At 51.8% G+C, this 18,544-nt stretch overlaps 1 protein-coding gene across 5 annotated transcripts in view; it reads right to left on the bottom strand.

Annotated features, from left to right (window-relative positions):
• Nucleotides 1-18,544, bottom strand: part of SSH1 (slingshot protein phosphatase 1) — a 57,852-nt gene that overhangs the window by 19,051 nt on the left and 20,257 nt on the right. For 3 of the 5 annotated variants that reach the window (XM_053927900.2, XM_053927904.1, XM_053927901.2), the window contains 6 exons: nucleotides 11,747-11,850; nucleotides 7,223-7,287; nucleotides 6,631-6,752; nucleotides 4,465-4,533; nucleotides 3,310-3,375; nucleotides 1,020-1,214 (listed from right to left, as the gene is read on the bottom strand). In XM_053927900.2, the coding sequence (XP_053783875.1) occupies nucleotides 1,020-1,214; nucleotides 3,310-3,375; nucleotides 4,465-4,533; nucleotides 6,631-6,752; nucleotides 7,223-7,287; nucleotides 11,747-11,850 (621 nt within the window). Of the gene's footprint in view, nucleotides 1-1,019; nucleotides 1,215-3,309; nucleotides 3,376-4,464; nucleotides 4,534-6,630; nucleotides 6,753-7,203; nucleotides 7,288-11,746; nucleotides 11,851-18,544 lie in introns of all 5 variants that reach the window. The other 2 variants (XM_053927902.2, XM_053927903.2) reach the window with 2 other exon arrangements.

The following is an 18,544-nucleotide window of genomic DNA, read 5'->3' as shown; positions in this document are numbered from 1 at the left end:
CAGGCCAATCCTTCTGCAACACGACGGCCCCTCATCTGGTCAAAAGCAGCCTGGGCTTCTCCCCGCCCTCTCGCAACTTCCATGAGGCCCCATGGAACATGGCCGTGGAGTGTCCTCACTCAGGCTGCTCCCCCACACACAGCCCTCTTAGACGCAGTGCCCCCACCACTGCGGAGAAGGGGCCTGACTGGGAGAAGGGGAGGGCCGCTTCCCTCTTCTGGAACCAGGTTGCAATCGGGTGCAGCACTGCTGGCAGCCACGCACCACAGGCCACGCGATTCCCTGTTGCTGCCTCTACGGCTGCCCTCGGCGTGCGTGGGTGTGTGCCCTTGGCGTGTGTTTTGCGACCCAAGGAATTGGACGTCGCATTCATAATACTCCTAAGAGGCTGCCGGGTGAGGGGGCGGGTGTTGGGAGCCTGGGGGACAAGGGTGAAGGGACTGAGAAGTGCACATTGGCAGTTACGACATAGTCACGGGGACGTGAAGTCCAGCATAGGAATACAGTCAACAATGTCGTAACAATTGTGTACAGTACCAGGTAGGCAAGGGGAATACTGGTGGGGTTACTTCGTTAAATGTCTAATCACTATGCTGTACACCTGAAACTAATACAAAATAATACTGAATGTCACTGTCATTGAAAAATTAAAATAAAAAAAAAATAAAGGGAGAGGAGGAGGCTTTAAAAGCCAAGTCTACGGTAATGGAGCCCTGCCCAGGAGCCGGTGACGCAGGAGGGCCACACGTTTCTTTTGAGATTTGACAGAAGCTAGGGAGCCGCTCCCCAGAATGCATTTATCCCCGATGTGTCTACAATTTCAAAAGTGGGGTGGTGGTCACAGACCCTTCCCCCAGCCACAGACCACCCACAGGCCACAGGTCAGGAACCTCTGCTTGAAATGCTGGTTCTGGGAGAGGCGACCCGCGGTCAGGGGAGCGCAGAGGGGGTGCGGCACTGTGCAGACCCAGGGTCACTCGGGGCAGGTGTGGGAGCGGGTGAGGAGGCGCCGCACTCACTTGTCCACAAACAGGGCTGGGGAGTCGGGCCGCGTGGACTCCAGGTCCTGCATGGCGTTCCACTCGTTGATGCAGCTCTGCTCGGAGCTGATGCAGCTCTCGTAGTAGCTGGCCCAGACCAGAGCCACGCCCCCAGGGAAGTAGTTGTGCCTTCGAGCCACTTCACAGGCCTTGTGAAGGACCTGCAGGGCGGACCTGGGTGAGGAGGGGGAGAGGGTCAGGCCTGGGAGACAGAGGGAGGGCTGGGTTCTCCCTCTGACAAAGGGGTTTTTAAATGGGGCAGGGAAGGCCGGTCACGAAGGACCCGCTAGTGGGGACGCCCAGCCTGCCGAGTAACAGCCAGTCTCCGTGACGTACACACTGACCCAAGAGCAGATGGAACATCCTCCACCATTCCCAACAGGAAACCAAAAACTTCCTAACTCTTCCCGTCAGGCTGGCTCACACTGCATTGGACAGCGCACCGATTAACTCCCAAGGATTAAGTTTTACTTCTGAGGCCGTGGTGGTCGTGAACGCAGGAACCAGGGTTAGGCCCGGCCGCTGCAGGGAAAGAGTCACTGCTTCGGAGCGGAGACATTTCACTGCAGTCTAATCGCTTGATTTCTACCCCTCCTGGCCACTTCCAACAGCTCAGATTCCTAAGGAAATGAGTTCTACAAAGTCATTTCAGTACAGAAGCCAGCGGAAGAACAGGCTTGGGAAGGCGGTGGGACAGGAGGGACAACATGAAAAATGTTTATCGTAATGGTCAACATAGTCATTCTTGTTTTACTTCTGAAAATAGGGGCTGAAGATTTCTCAGTGAACAGGGCGATTAGGCATCGATGAGGGATGGAAGAGTGTGGCCCTGGGTGGGGGGACAACTATCAGCGAACGGGTCACAAATGGCACAAAAACCACTGTGGTCCACGTCACTTTCCCCGGTGGCTCACACTGCTCTACTCTCTAGGCTGATGGAGGGAAGAAACTTGAGCTATTTACTAAATTTAGTTCTGGTTCGGAAGTTTTAGAAAAGCACATAGGGCTATTTTTCACTTGCCTGTAGAGAAAGGATTTTAAAAAAATCACCCGGGGAAACAAAGAAACAACTGGGACATCTAGAAAATTATGATTTCATGACTCCCCCCAAAACGATCCTGAACTGACTACACAGCAGAGTAACAGAGGAAGTTTGTGCTCATGACTACCCCCCCCAACCCCGAAACTCCACGTGGACAGGAATTAGGTCCAAGATGCTCAGCACCCAGCAGAGAGAAGTGAATGCCTGCCGGGCGCCAGGCACAGTGCGCCTTGTCGGGGGGAGCGTACTTATGCAGAAACAACATGCCTTCCACCGCAGAGATCAACCGGCTTAAAGAGTGGCCAAAGGACACCATGGACATTTCTCCGAAGAAGATACACAAACGGCCATTGAGCGCGTCCAATGACGCTCAACATTCATTATTAAGGGAAGTGCAAACCCAACCCATAATGAGGTACCACTCCCCATCCATTAGGGTGGCGATTACGCAAAACAACAGAAGATCACAAGTGCGGACCAGGACGCAGAGAAACTGGAATTCCGGGCATTACTGGTGGGACTGTAAAATGGAAAGCAGTTTGGGGGTTCCTCAAAACATTAAACGTGAAACTAGCCCCTGACCTAGAAATTCCACTTCTAGGTGTAAGCCCAAAGGAAACGAAAGCGGGGACTCAAACAGGTACTTTGTTTGCCAGGGCTCCCAGCAGCCCCATTCACAACAGCCAAACGGGGTAACAACTCACGAGCCCGTCAACAAACGCACGGATAAACGAAACGTGCTCTGTCCACGTAACAGACTGTTATCCAGCCGTAAAAAGGAACGGAGTTCTCACACACGCTGCAGCACGGATGAGCCCTGAAAGCATCATGCTCAGTGACAGATGCCAGACACAGGAGGACAAACGGCCTACTCACACCAAGACGTGGAACAGGCAGCTTCACAGAGACATGGGAGAACGGGGTACCAGGGGCTGGAGAGCGGGGCTGGGGGTCAGTGTTTGGTAATGGGGACAGAGGTTCTGTCTGGGGTGACAGAACGTTCTGGGGGTGGATGGTGGTGCTGGCTGCACAACACTGTGCATGTCCTCATGCCCCTGAACTCGACACTTAAAAATGGTTCAGACGGTCAAGTTTGTTACGTACCGTTTGTCATACACGCAAAACAGATGTGCCCAGATGGGCTTCTCTGTAGATGGGGTTTTCCTAGTCAAGCTGTCACGTTGGAGACTATTTCTAGGGCATTAAAGTCCCTAAAACCACACTCACCACATGGCCTGGACAGACACAGGCTTGAAGACGTGCATCCTTCCTGCTGTGCTGACGCTGAATCCGCTAAGAGTGAAAAATGGCAACAAAGAGATACCGTGGTGAGAAGACAGACCCTTTAACCACACCACTGCAGGACAATGGGGCAGGCCCACTGGGGACACTCTGGGGACAAGCGTGTCTCATGTTGTCAGATGAGGGACTGCAGGCCGGCTGCATCAGACAAGGCCAAGCAAGGGGGACACAGAAAGAGAGGCTCGCAATTCCCGAAGACTTGTGTTTAACCCAGCAACGCGAAGCCTACGAAAACCGAAGCCCCGGCCAAGGGCACGAGGCCGTGGCAGCATCTGACAGCATCTCCTCTACGCTCCTGCAGCGGCCCCAACCCACCTGCTTCTTTCCACCCCACATGTCCCATCAGCCTGGGGTTTTTGTTTTTGTTTTTTGGAATCGCACTGAAAAATGTATTAACAGAAGGCAAAATTTTAAAAAGGAAAAATGTTATCATAATTCTACATCTCCAAGAAATCAAATTTTTACTTCTCTCTCCCAGATCTACCTATGAGGCAGCGTAACTTTTACTGTTGGAATCCCAGTGGGGACAATTTCCGATTCTGCTTCTTTCTACCTGCTGCAGAACCCAGGCATCTCCCCTGGGGATAGACGTATGCAGAAGCTGATGGCCCTGCCTCTCGTCTTCCTGCCCAGGACCAGCCCCAAAGCAGCACTTGAAACACTGGTGTGCCCGTCGCTGCATGTCTGTCCCCGCACCCGCCGAGACTGAGAGCTCCTGCTGCTGTCCCGTTTATCTGTGAACTTTTGGAGACCAGCCCCACATGGAGGGCACGTCGTGAGTGTTCATTTACCGTATCACAGCAAATGAATGAATGTCAGTTTTCTGCTGCTCTTGAACTTCACACAGCTGCGTCTCCTGTAATATGCTTCCTTTGCTACTTCACGACCCAAACTCCTCTGTGTGATGCCCAGAATGCCCCTTTCCTCGGGTGGCTCCTGAGAGGGCACTACTACTTCTCCTGACGTAGTAAACACGTCGCACACAAGATTCTGTTGCTACTGACTACCAGTGATGTTCACACCAACTCACGTTTCAGAGTTTAGAGTGACGGGAAGAATCTCGCAAGGGGACGTGCTTACCCGTCGCCGTCAAGGTGGATTTTCGTGTCACTCCACAGTCGGAGAACCATCCCGATGGTACAGCTTTTACTGTGCGGGAGGAAAGGGAAGATGTCTGGGTTGGGTCCCCCTGCTTACCCACGCTTCCCTGCCCCTCACCCAGCCTGTCCAGGTCAGAGGGGACCGGCCCCTGACCTGGGTCTGGCCACAGGCTATGTATCTGGGAAAAGCTCTGTAGGCTCCACTCGCCCCTGAGCTCTAGAAGGCATGGGTCTGAGACAGCCTGCTATAGGGAGCTGCCAGTGACCCCTTCTTGGAGACAGTCACAGGGCGCTCTGACCCCACTGTCCAGCGTGGTGGCAGCTCCATAAACACCAGGTCTCAGCTGCAGATCTCAGGGCACAATGAGCAACCAGCTGACCACATGACCTCCCTGCAGCAGGGGTGAAGCCGCCGATGGCTGGTACACTCTGGGCTCAAGGCCACACGCACTCTGGGGGACCCAGGCAAGTGGTGGTGGCCAACCCAGCCTCCGGTCCTGGGGTGAAGGAGGAAGGGAGGGTGCCAACACCATTACTGGAGTGCTGTGCTAGGCCTGTTTCTGTACCTTTTGTGTAGCCGCTTTTAAGAACTAGCTTAATCTGGTTTTGTTTTGCCCATCCTCACCGCAAAATGATACTTTAGAGACTGGCGCCGCTGAAGCACACGGAGGGAATGAAAGGGCTTTATCAGAGGGGCTCCTCGGGTTATTGCGAACATTCTTCAGGCATTTGAAAGAGTCAGCTTGTGAGCAAGCGTTGTTACCAAGCCAAGGCCAGCGCCGCCGACCCCCGGGATCTCCGGCTTACATCTCTGCTACAGCCGATCAGCCACCCAGGGAGTAATGTTATGAGCGTGCGACTGTGTGGCCAGGGCGCCTGGGTTCGCAGAGCATCTGCAACCACGCTGGACTCTTCCACCCTTGGCTTCTGCATCCATGGGGAAGGCAGTTTTAAGTCCTTCAGGTAAAATTAGACTAAGCCTTTCGGGTTAGGCCAATTCTCAGGCCCCACCCTGCAGCCTTGCCCATTCTTGATGGGCTATTTCCTTTGCAGAGCTGCAAAATAAAACTTATTTCGAGACTCAGAGCTCCTGGAGCTTCATGGCTGTGTCAGTGCTTAGGGCATGGCAAGGAGGTCCCAGACCGACACGTCCCTACCCCTGAACTTGCCCGACTGCCCACTCCTTTAAGACTTGGCTCAGCCACTGCATGCTCCAGAGACCTTTGGCGTGGCCCCTTCACAGCCACCCCTCTCCTGTGTTCCCAGCGCCCCCACATGTCTCTGCATCACGGAGCCCACCAGCCAGCATCCGGTCACGGCTCTCTTCTTCACGGAGCTTACAGAGTCTCTGAGGCCGACACTGTGTGTGCTGTTGCTGTTTTGTTCACCTGGGCCTGGCCTATTGCCTCACACACAGGGGAATGCAAATAAATCGTTTGCTTCATGAATGAGCAGATTAATGAGTGATGGCTAAAGGGAGTCACCTTAATCTGGTTTTAACAAATCCAGGTTTTGCAATGGTCTCACATGTGTTAACTTATCCTAGATGTAAGAAGAGCCACTTGCCTTCGTTTGACAAAGATAATAGGGTCTATGATATCCCGAACTTGGCCTCTAGTTACGGGGAAATTCCAAACCTCTCTTGAAGCCTCTGACCCAGGACCTGTTGGCCAGTGCTTGGGAATCCACGGGAGAGCAATACTGGATAAGGCACTTGATACGCTGCCTATCAAGCACATACTTTGCATGTGGGCCCGTCTGCCTGGATGGCATCCTCCCTGCTTCACTGGGCTGGTTCCTGCTTTCACCTGGGTGTTCACCACAGCCATCACCTCCTTCAGGAAGCCCTCCAGGCTAAGGTGCCCTTTCTAGAGCACCACCAATAGCACCCGGTGTTAGAGCTCTAAGCACAGAGTGACTTTTCTATCCTCTGAGCAGACCCTGAGCTCTGAGAGCAGAGGCCGGATCTGGCACAGCACCCCATGCACCAGAGCTGAAATGCCACGCTCTGCAGTACCCGATCACCCCACCAGCTGCCATCACACACCCCATTGTCACCTCCCAAGGGAACGGGACCATGCAGACCTTTTCCCAGCAGCAACTGCTGTCCCGTCCTAGAAGGGAGCCGCTGTCCTGTTAGACTCACCTTTCCTTGCTGGAAAAGTCGACGCCCAGCAGGACGCTCTCCTCGGTGTCCTGCCGCCCGCTGCTGTCCACCACCACCATGTACCGGACCCGCTCGGCCCAGGCACTCTCCAGGCGCACGGCCTGCACAGGCAGACATGCTCTCACGGGCTGCCTCTCTGGCTGGGGCCCCTCCCTCGCCCAACCAAGGTCAAGGGCTTCTGTTTTCTACCTTTCCCCCTGTGAGTTTAGGAACCCAGATGAGATTCTTAGACACAGGAGCCACATCTCTCTTATATCCCCAACACGAAGGACGGGCCCGGCTCCAAGGAGACCCCTCCCCAATTTGTTAAATGGGTGGATAGTAACATCCAGAGAACGAAGATGTTGACTTAGCAGACTGATATGGGGCCCCGATACATCCTTTCTCTGGGCCTTCTGGGTGCCGAGGAGCAAACTTCGCTTTGGCTTTTGTGAACAATTTGGGAGAATTTTTAAAACGCAGAACTTATACCCCTCACCCCCCCCCCCCCCCCGCACCCATTGCTCATGAGTAATTCCCCACCAAATTTCACAATTAAAAATTCAAACTTGCCACTCTCGTCTCTTCTTACCAGCTTGATTCTATCTTCACAACGCAGAAGATTGATCATTACTTGAAGATGTTGGGGCAAGTCACCTATTGGACCAATGAAGAAAGTTTTAGAAGGTCACCCACCTACTTTCTAGGCAGAAACCTAGGAGAGGCTGATCTTACGGGCCCGAGAGAAGACCTAATGTTAAAATGTCTCTCCCTCTACCACAGGGGAAACATCACAAAAATACAAAGCCTCAGCTCTCTCATCCCGCTCCTGAAAAGTATAACGAGCGTGAGTGAGATACAGCTTTTTGATGTTTTTTAAAAATGACTTTTATTTTCTGAAGTACTTGCTATATGGGTTTTTAAATACAAAACTGGGCAAATACGGACAAGCCTGGCGTGGAAATATCGTTAGATTCAAGCAGACGTCGTTCTGCAGGGTAGGGCGGAGGAACCAAGGACACGGCTGAAGTAGGGAGCCAGAGAAGAGCTGGTCTGAAGGGAGAAAGGACTGCACTGGGCGCCACTTCCCCTCGCGCAGCTCTTCTGCTTCTCCCACGTGAGGTAAGGCTCCCCCCTGAGCAGGAGGGACCTGACTGAGTGGCTCTGCTGGCAACAGGCCGAGTGCCCAGAGAAAGGACAGAAAGCTGCCACTTTCTCTTTTCTTGCTAAAAATTACACACTCCCTCCCACCCCCGCCCTGAGTTATTTAAAAGAGGCAGCAATCGGGGGCTAGGTTCCCAACTTCTCTGAGTGGCCTCAGGGTACAGCAGCGCCCCTGGGCTGGGTAGGGCAGGGAGGTGGTGAGTCTCCAAGGCCGCACCGGATCAGCCCAACGGAAGGAAGAGCTGGGCATTCCAGGCAGTGGGGTCCCGGAAACTGAGCTTCCTAGTCAGTAAGGAGCAAGTGTGACTCTGATGCTGCTTTTCTCCTCACTTGTATATTTAAAAATTGTCTTCATGGGTTTCTTTCTGAAGAAAAGGTTCATCTGTAAAGATGCTGATGTCGAAAAATGCAAGGAAAACTCAGAAATATCTGTATTAATTTCAGTTGTGCAACCTTTTTCATCTCATGGCACACACAAACTAATTACTAAAATTCTGCAGCGCACTAAAAACCGTATTTTTTGCCGATCTGACAAAAAAAAAAGTAAAATTCTGATTCATCCACACCGGACAGCTATTGTTGTGTTGGCTGTTGTCATTTTTTCATTTGACGATCTAAGGGTTTAAAAGAGGTCAGTGCCCCCGACTAAACAGGCTCCTTGTGGCACACTGGCTGAAAACTGCCGCCCTAAGGAAACAGAATTACCTTTTTGAAAAAACAATTGCCCTACAGAGCACAACTAGAAACCCGGAAGGGTCAGGACACTGAAGTTACTCCTTTGGCAGAAGCACCTTTAAATTTTAGGGCAGGTTGACATGTGATGTGCAAATTGTACTTCCTGCCTCAGAGAGGAATCAGGTCATCGGAAATTGCCCCTCACAGAATAAGCCACCAAGCAGACAGAAGCAGACTCGGAGGTACAGAGAACAGACTGACAGCTGTCAGAGGGGCGGGGGTTGGCGGTCTGGTGACAAGGGGACGGGTGAAGCAGTACAAACTGGCGGTTACAGAAGAGCCACAGAGACGTGGCCTGCAACACAGGGCGTACAGTCGATAATGTCGAGATGAACAGGTACAGGGCGGGGGGGAGCCGCTCTGTAAAGTACACGATTTTCTAACCACTTTGCTGTACATCCGCGACTAATACAGAATAATTCTGGGTGTAAAATTTAATGGAAAAGTTTTTTAAAAAGCAAGCTGTCCCTCCTGTCTGCCCTCTCCATGATAGGGTCCCACGGGGCACAACGCCCTGCGCTGGCACCACTTCCTGCGAGGAATAACTTGGAGGTCAGGATTCACTTAAAGAAGGACACAGGGCCCCACCCCCGTCCGCTCCCTCTACCTAACGGCGCCCTTGCATGTCCTGTCACCAACGCCACAAAGGCTGACAGCCACCCCACTGGGGCTTGGCTCGCCTGGGCCCCACCACTACCCACTCCGAGTCAAAGCACACAAATGAAAGCAAAGGCAGCCCCGCGCCAGACGGGCGCCTACAGGAAGGGGCCACTCTCTGTACAGAGAGACCCCTCTTGGCGGGCCGGCTCGTAGAGGCATGGGACTGCAGACGGGCGCCCCGACCCCAGCCTGGTGTCCGCACGCAGTCTCCTTACACTGGCGCGCTCACCGGGCCCGGGCACAACGATCAGAGCAGAGAAGCACAGAGCCCGGTCCTAGGAAGAGTCTCACGTGGACCAGACTGGCTGACTGGAACTGAGTTACTTTAACGTGGACAGAATTTACCCTCAGTTGTACTCAGCCCTGCGTGGCGATTACTAATGGGGCCGTGGGGCACCCAGGGACAGTCCGCGGTCCCGCTGCCTTTCTGAGCTCGCCAGCCATCCCAGACCCCAGGGGCACAGAGCCAACAAGCCAGGGGCCTCCCTCCTGCTCTCACGCACAGTCAGGGCATGCAGGATGCAGCCCGACGCGGGGCTTCTAGGGAAAGGCTCTGCACTAACCTCCTCCAGCTCTCACACGGCACGCACGTACCGTCTGATTCAGAGGAAGGAGACCTTCCTACGGAGTGATCGAAGCCTGAGTATTTGCTTTGTTGTGCGTGTTGTGGTTAAGACATAAACAATGGTTAAACCCCCAACAGGGCAAAACCGTTGGCAAAGTCAAGAGCGAAGGTTCTGTGCACGGGTTTATGCTACTGGGAGCCATCAGGGTCACAGCTACCGTAACAGTGCACCTACGAGGAGGCAAATATGCTGCCTGCGTGAATTTTGACGTCCACACCCTCCGAGGTTCTGGTACCTGACACCCACTGTAAAGACCAGGAACCCGAGGCTCAGGGGCTGACGGTGCCAGCAGAGAGAGCGGCGGAACTGGGATCGGACGCTGGTCTGCCTGGCTCCGAAGCACATACTCTTTCCCCAAACCACAATGCCTCCTTGCGCAGGACAACTATTTTCCTGGCTTAAAATAGACTTGAATCTTGATTATAAATATCATTATATGAAACTACTGGTTGAGCCTTGGGTGTCTGCTATTAAATTGTAAGATACGAAATTCTAATCAAGGCCCTCAGATCCAAAATGAGGCTGGATGACCGGAGGTCAGACAAACAAAATGATCGAAGCGACAAGAAAACTGGCTGCAACCGCAGTTGCTTTTCCCTGTCGTCCCAGAGTCCAGGGCCTTTCCAGCTCACCTGCAGGTGTGTGCTGCCTGTCCAAGCAGCACCCGGAGAGGCCACCGCCTATTACAAAGATCAACTTGTGCACAAGTGGTTTCCGAATTCTTCTTCTCAAATTGCCTTTGGTTTCAGAGTCAAGTCACCAAAGAAAACCGGGCTTGTTACTTTATGGGCATTCCTTATTTGTTTGCTTTTGTTTGCTTACGGACCTAAAGTAATACTAGGTTCGACCCCTACTTTATCACTCGCCTACCTCTCCAAACCAAATCCACCATTAAAAAACAGAGGCATCCCATCTCAGTGCGTGCCAAAGGCTCGTAAAGAAGGTCTCCAAAAAAATAAATAAATAAATAAATAAATAAATAAAGAAGGTCTCCAAATGAGGTTGGCTGGAGCTCTCTTTGCATTGTAAGAGTAATACATCCTGTTATAGAAAATTTGGAAACAAGAATCTTAAAACTTTATCACCTATAGGCCCAACACTCGAGACAACAAATGTTATGGCTTTGTTCTACTGGAAGACCAGCTAGGAATCCTCTCTGTAGGTACTGGGGTTCCCTCTGCCCCTGGCTAAAAAATGAGGACTCCATGAGTTCTACCCACGGGCACCCTCTCTTCCCAGCTATGGGGTGGAAGGAGAGAGGGAGGGACGCACAGTATGGACACATGTCGCTCTATGAGGCTAGGTAGGCTATCAGCTGCTCATGTCAAATGTGTCACTGAATTTTGTTTCTTTCTAGATGGTCTTGGCAAAGTTGAATAATTGCTGTTTTTTCAGTCCACTGCCTTTTATAAAAATGGATTTCCTTTTCCCTTTTGATATTAACTGTAAGAGTAGTGGACTGTAGAGAATATGAAGAAAAAAAAAAACAAAAGAAAGAAATTCTCCAAATGACAATTTTCCAAATGCTCAGAGAAATGACAGCATCTCCAGAGCAGTTCACCGTAGCCCAAGGTGGCTGGCTTCAAGGGGACACCGCCTGGCTATAATGCCTTCTGGTGCGTTGTTAAAAAAGTCACGCTACAACTTAAAATACACATTAACTGATAAACTCTGAGTAGGAAATCTTCACCCCCAAACTGAACGCTACCGACCACCTTACTTGTGAGGCAGATGCAGAGGCTCAAAAGGGTCGCGCGCTCCCAGTGCCCCCTGGAAAACACGCATGGACTGTCTGCGCAAGGAAGGGCTTTCACTACACGCTGGTCCCGCCCCTGCTCTGGCCTTGAAACCCAGCAGACAGCTACCACCAGCAACAGGAAGTCCCCCGACTAGCACAGGAAATACGTTCCGACGTGAGAACACCAGTTTACCTGCGTGCTTGTGGGGATGCTGAAGACTTCGCTGGCCTTGAGGGCTGCTCCCCTGCTGTAAGAAGAGGGCTGCTCCTTTCACCATGAAAAAGCTCTCACTCACGCTGGGAAGAGTAAAACCCGAGCACAGTTAGGCTGGAATTCAGAGAGGAAAATGGGCCAAGACATGCTCCAGAGGCAAAGCCGGAGTGCGGACAAACAGCATATGAAAATCAAATGGGATAGAACAGCTTTTATAAAAACTTCACATAACAGTCTTTCTTCCCAAACCTTAGCTACAAGCTTGCTGCTGGAGAGTTTGCGTGACGAAAGAATGCTTCTGCTAAAACACCCGAGGTTTCGTGTGGGCTCTTCCAGGGCCAAGAGCCCTTTCCTGCAGGGCACTGTAAAGGGACTGCACTGTAATACAGCATCTTCTAAAAATAGGGACTGACTCTCGGACTAGGACAGGGTGATTCACTCTGTACATTTAAGTCTTGCTGTTGACCTCTGTTTCTGACTCCATGACTTTTAACGGCTTGACTGCTTCTTGGTGCCTTCCCGTGACGGACTGCGAGGAAGGGGAAATGACACTTCCACTGTTTGTTTGCATCTTAAGAAAAGTGAGTGGCTATTGACCTGCGATGTAACTTAGTCAAGGTTGCTCTGTCTGCTGTTGCTGCAGAAAACTTGAACTTGACCCAATGAAGTTTGGAGCAGAATGAATCTTTGGTCTTTTGTTATTTCAACTACTGATAACATTTACATTCGGCCCTGGCTCGTGTGGCTCAGTGGACTGAGTGTCGGCCTACAAACCAAAGGGTTGCTGGTTCGATTCCACTCAGGGCCCATGCCTGGATTATGGGCTGGATCCCCAGCAGGGGTGTGTGAGAGGCAACCACACACTGATGTTTCGCTCCTTCTCTTCCTCCCTCCCTTCCCCTCTCTCTAAAAATAAATAAAATCTTAAAAAAAATTTTACATTTAACCAAAGCTGACAAATTTGCAATTAAACATTTTTCAAGATTTCCAAATGCCCCCAAAATTATTTTGCTGATGGAGAAATTAAGACTGTATAAATTAACTGGCTGTATTATCTATTAATTACTACCAATTATTCAAAAATACCATCAACTGAAAATTATCCATAAAATATACAAAAATTATTAACAGTATTTTTTGAGGGGTTGAACTATCTATGATTATCTTCTTTCTACCTCTTTGTATGTTCCAAATCTCCTACACTGAGCAAACACTAACTTTTTAAAAAGATTATTTTTGTTTGATTTTCAAAGTAATAGAAAACATTGTACTCACGTTATAATGAAAAAAACATTTTTTTAAAATTAATTTTGTGAGAGAAGATCAAAGTTCAAATTTTAGGAAACTGTAAAGATCATTAATTCTCTCTTGAGCAACTAATTAACATGTAAATAATTTGAAGGGAAAAATCTTTTAAAAAACCTGCAGCACTTTTTGTTTTAACAGACAGCAAATCAATTCCTGATAGAAACATAGTATCTTCTGTAACATATACAAGCAAGATCACCTTTGCCCCAGAACGTTCTTAAGGTGAGTAGTCAGTCAAACGTTCTTATCCTGGAACAAAAAGCTCAGCTAAGGGATGTAACTCTGGGTGCTAAGAAAACGCACCGCACAAACTAGCATGGAAGCCAGCAGAGCCTGGAATCAGAAAAACAGTTATGTTCTACAATGTAAGTCCATAATCAAATTGGTTCGTTTTCCTGGCTGAATCCCCATGCTAAACAAAAATAGCGACTGCTCAAACATCGAATACTAAGGCTTAGTTCTGCCTCTCTTACTTGGGCCTTTGAATTAGCGATACGCGGCTTTGCAGAGTTCCTAACACCCATACCTCACGTCTATACAACACTTCTTCATGATCCGAGCGCACTGCCAAGTCATCCTTTCCACCTACTAGTCACGTGTTTGTGCTGCGAGTTTTAAGTGTTGAGGAGCCCGGGGTTGTAAACGAGGGGAGAAATGAGAAGCACCCTCTCTTTGCTGTCTCACTCTCACCCACGGACGGCGAGAAGCGCTTCGGCGCTCTTCTGGCCCATTCGACGTCCAGGTTGTCTTAACTTAGCAGGTGGCAGCATCACCCAACACTTTCCCTCCCAACGCATCACCCTCTCCTTCCTTACAATTTCACAGCCACGTCTGTCTCCAGAACTGGTCTGTTTCAGACACAGATCGCTTACTACTTACGCTCAACAAAACCTGAAAGAGCTGCCCGAGGGACTCCGAAACCCATGAAACCTAACAATCAGTTCATCATAGCCGCTGGGGACAATCTTTGCAAGGCAACATCAGCCTCTTTTGTTCTGGAGTTAAAAAAAAAAAAAAAGGAAAAAGAAAAACAAAAGTCCATACTGACCAGAAACCCAAGCACTCTGGAAACAGCCAGCCATTAACGGTGACCTTTGCCTTGGAAATCATGGGCGAAAATTCCCCTTGGTTTCCCTTGCACTTCCTTTGGAAAGAAAGGGGAACAATGCAAAAGAATAGGCTGGTTTTACCCTGTGACCACTGACGAGGCCAGCTGGGCCTCAGGGTTCCTGAGGCTGATAAAGAGTCGGAGCCTCCCCAGCACTCCTAAGTCCGGGGGCTATGCCGCTGGGGCCCGGGAACACGCTGCCTCTGTCCTCCTCCCGCCGATCAGCCACGGGCATTTACTGGAAGAGTGAGACTGGAAGCTGCAGGGAAGCCCAGGGAACACATCATCCCAAGCCGGTGCCCTCGCCCTGCGCCTGGGGAGACAGGGAGAGGATACGGCACAGGGATGGCCACCCAAGATGACTCTCGGGGCCAAGAGGCCGCGGAGCAGGGGCAGTCGCAGGATTTATGAAAACGAGATGCGGACACTCTTCGTGACCCTGTTTCCCGTCTTCTGGTCTGAGCTCGCTCACTGCGCCAGAGCCTCAGGCACCCTCTGGCTGGCTGAAGCGAACACTGTCTCCCGCTGCCAGCGCCCCGTGGGGCCCTGGGCCTAGCTTCTAATAATACCCAGGGGCACTGCACCCCGAATCATCGGCCTCAAGGCGCCCCTGTGGGGAAGGAAGCCCTTTAACAAGTGCACTCGGGCAATGGGACACACGCTTTCCTGGCTACTCAGGGCCAGGAGCAAAAACCCACCAACCACCCATACCGGCTACAGAAACACCAGCCATCGCCCAAAGATGCTGGTGACCTAAACAGAGCGACTTCGGCTCCAGAAGGTCAGACCCAGACAAACAAAACTGAACTGTCTTCCTCTGTCACTATAAGAAAAAAAATCTGGAATTGAAAACAAAGCCAGCCCCTGCCCTCCCGACCCCCGCCCTCAATGCTGCTATCTCCAGAGCCCAAACACACTGTCAGACACTGGCTCCTACCCTTTCAGAGGACCCGGGATTCCAGTTTCTACAACGCACTGAAGACAGAGAAAAACCTCAATCGCTGCTCCCCGAAAACCCCCAGCCCCCAGAGCATAAACAGCCAGTCATCTGGACACCGAGACGCGGCAGGAAAAGAGAAACCAGTGGTGGAGATACGCACTAACTTGGGCTGGAAACCCCTGAAGAGCAGAAGTGAGGAGGTGGCTGAAGGGAGACGCAGAAGTCCGTGAAATGGAAGAGGGTCATGACGGCCAGGGTCACAGGCCTCACCGTCCGAGCCCCTGCCCCCCACCCCCCTCCAGAGAAGGCGGAAAGGTGAGGGCAAGGCTGGAGTCCTTCAGCGAGGAGTCCTCGTCCTCGGACGATGTCCCCACCCAGAGAGCGAATGGCTCTAGTGGAACTCTCGTCTTCCCCTGATGTTTGGGCTGAAAAGGCCCTTGTCCCCGCACATGCTGATGAAAGAGGGCCATTCAGAGGGAGCGACACAGCCTGAGTCTCTCTGATTGCTCGCCTCCCACGGCTGTGCAGGCCTCAGCAACGTGCGCTCGGGGATTAGAAACTGCGGGAAAACAGCTGGCCGCCAAGTCACCGACCTCAGGCAACGGGGACCCCAGCCTGTTGCCCCCAGGCAATGGGGACCCCAGCTTGTTGCCATCGACTTATTGAAGGATTTCCAGTTTTTGTCAAAACACCATCCATTCACCCAACAGTGACCATGGGCAGCTGCCACAGTTTCTTGGAGCTTTCAAAAGCACTTTTACACTCTGGGAATTCTTCAGTAGTGCTAATCTACTTGAGGAGGCAAGTCCAGGGAGAGGGCATTCCTGGTATACAGACCCTCAGTGCACACACAGGAGCTTTGAGAACCGCAAGCAAGGTGCTCAGGAAGGACAGGAGGCAGAGGTAAAGCAGGCCCAGGTCACAGAGCAGAGGTGGCGCAGCACCCCGGAACCCACCCAGCAGGAGCCGGCAGGGAGCTGTCTGTTTTTAGCACTTCCTTCAGCCAGTGAAATAAAGTAAGGATACAAATAACCATAACGCAGGGCAGAATGGGATCCGCACCCTAAGAAAGGAACTCTGCTAGTATTTAGGAGAAGGGAGAGAGCTGGGAAAACTTCATGAAGGAGGCAGCACCGAGTAGAGGCTTCTGGGAAGGTCTTATGTGGAAGCTTCCCCTCACCCCGAAATCCTCACGGGAGGATTAAGGGAAACACACGCTACAATTATTCTCATTTTGCAGCCGAGGAAACCACAGCTTGCCCAGGAACATGCATCAGTACAAGATGGGACTAGACCCAAGTATGTCTGTCCCACGCCCACCTACTTAACCCCTGCAGTGCTGTCGTCCCCACCGGTCCACATGACTAACTGCGGGGCGCTGCTTTGGCTCCCCTAAAGCACGTGTCACTGAGATGCCAGAAGACGAGCTCCTCCTCAGTGCTTGCTCCCAGCAGGTGGGAGCACTGTTTGCAGGAAACAGAGAGAGGGATTCACTCAGGGCAGCGGGGCCTCAGGAAGAGAAGCCTTGGCATTAGAGCTCTTGCACTGGCCCTGGGGACAAGCAGAAGGCTCGGAGGACCACGCCAACCACCCTGCCCACAGGACACATCATCGGCGCTTCTGGACTGAATGGGAACCATGACGAGTCCCGTGGGTGGCACCGCCACGCTGGCCAAGCCGCTTCCCATCAACAGCACTGTCATTACCAGCACTCCCGCCACATGGCAGAAACTGTACGAGGCACTCAGCTACACCGTGCCGCCTGGTTCCCACGGCTCTGAGGGGCAGGCGTGATCCGCTTCATGTGACAACTGCAGGAAGGCGGGCGAGTGCCTGAAACAGTCCCCAGGGAGAGCCAGGGAAGGCTTATGCTTAACTAACTCCCTCAGTGAGTCTGGTGCACATGGAAGTTTAAGAAAATAAGAACACGCTGCTCTGGGCTGTAGTTCCTGTTCTGCTATACGCGTGTTCTGGTGTTCACTCACAGGGTTCTGTTCTCCCACTCGCACAGCAAGTATGTGCAGACTAAGAAGTGCGGTGCCAAGCCAAGCCTGCCCACGTGTCCACAAGGGCAAAGGCAATGATCCCCTTTCAGGGACGGGCATATGTTTGGCTGGCTTGGGTGTGTGCCAGGCCACTTAGAAACTTAATTCCTTGAAAACCAGAAATACGAAGTGTAGCAACACCACAGAACAGAGTATTATGCTAAGCCCCCAATTCCCACGTCTGGCCACACACCTGAAGAATCTATGAAACCTCTACGCCACACTCACGTCTAGCTCTAACCTTAACCAATTCTCATTCAAAAATGCGCATCTGTTTTTTGAAAGTTCCAGAAGTGCTTCTGACGCACAGTCAGGGTTAAGAATCCCTCGGTTTCACTCACAGAAGACACAGAGAAAATTGCCTTCTCCAATGGCTTTCACCAAAATGTCTTACGCATAGTAAGTGCACGAGAAATGTTTTCTGCAGAGGAAAAGCACCGCCACTAAAAATGCACGGTCCCTTCGGGAGAGGAGCACAGTCAGGTACAATGGAGGGAGGTCATGCCAGGTCACAGAACAGAACAGCACCCTCCCTGCACGCAGCACAACAGGCCAGCAGGCGAGCGTGCGCTCGTGCCGGTCTTCTACCACTGGCTTTCAGAGCCGCAAGCGCTCCTGCCCTTGAAAGGCGGTGGCATCGCTGCCCTGTGAAATGACAGTGACAGCGACAGATCAGACCTCTGACAAGCCCTGCTGATGAAAAAGCCCTCTAGCTGATGTCAACTGATTTGAGCTTCTAGGAGCTTCCAGGTAGACTGAGCAGGCATTGTTATGCTCAATTTTATAGGTGAGGACACAGGAAGTTACTTCCATGGTATGGTTTTAGGGTTTCTGACACTACACCCCACACAAAATCAGAGAATGTGAGCCTGAAGCACAGGCTCTGAAAAGGGTCCCCAATCGCCTGGATGGGTTGAAACAACCCAAACCATTCGTTCGTACGTGAACAGAACTAGCCGTCCACTGTACGTGGCTCTGCAGGGTGATTACTGAGCGGACTGCTCATAATTCCCGAAGAAAAGGGCCCAAGTACCAAGGTGGGCACCACTGAACGCTACCAAGAGGAGGTTCTGTTGACTCCATTTCGATTCAGATACTTGCTGGGTCCAGTCGATGCTAAGCCCTGGGCACTCAAAAGCGAAGCCCTCGTGGTTCCCGCCCTGGAGCAACATTGCATTCCAGTGGACCCGCAAACGCAGCAGAGTACCCACTGTGTCTGTGACAGTGATGCAACGCGGCAGGTCGCACAGCAGAGGGACGTACAGGGTGCTGCAGTCGTGCGCACACACGTATGTGCACACGCATGTGCACGCAGGAGGGACGCCCGCCCTGCCTGGGGCCCAGGGAGATCGCCCTGGAAGACACCCCCCCAACCT

This window comes from Desmodus rotundus, chromosome 7 (genome assembly GCF_022682495.2).
Source record: "Desmodus rotundus isolate HL8 chromosome 7, HLdesRot8A.1, whole genome shotgun sequence".
NCBI lineage: Eukaryota > Metazoa > Chordata > Mammalia > Chiroptera > Phyllostomidae > Desmodus > Desmodus rotundus.
This window is presented reverse-complemented; position numbering and strand designations above follow the sequence as displayed.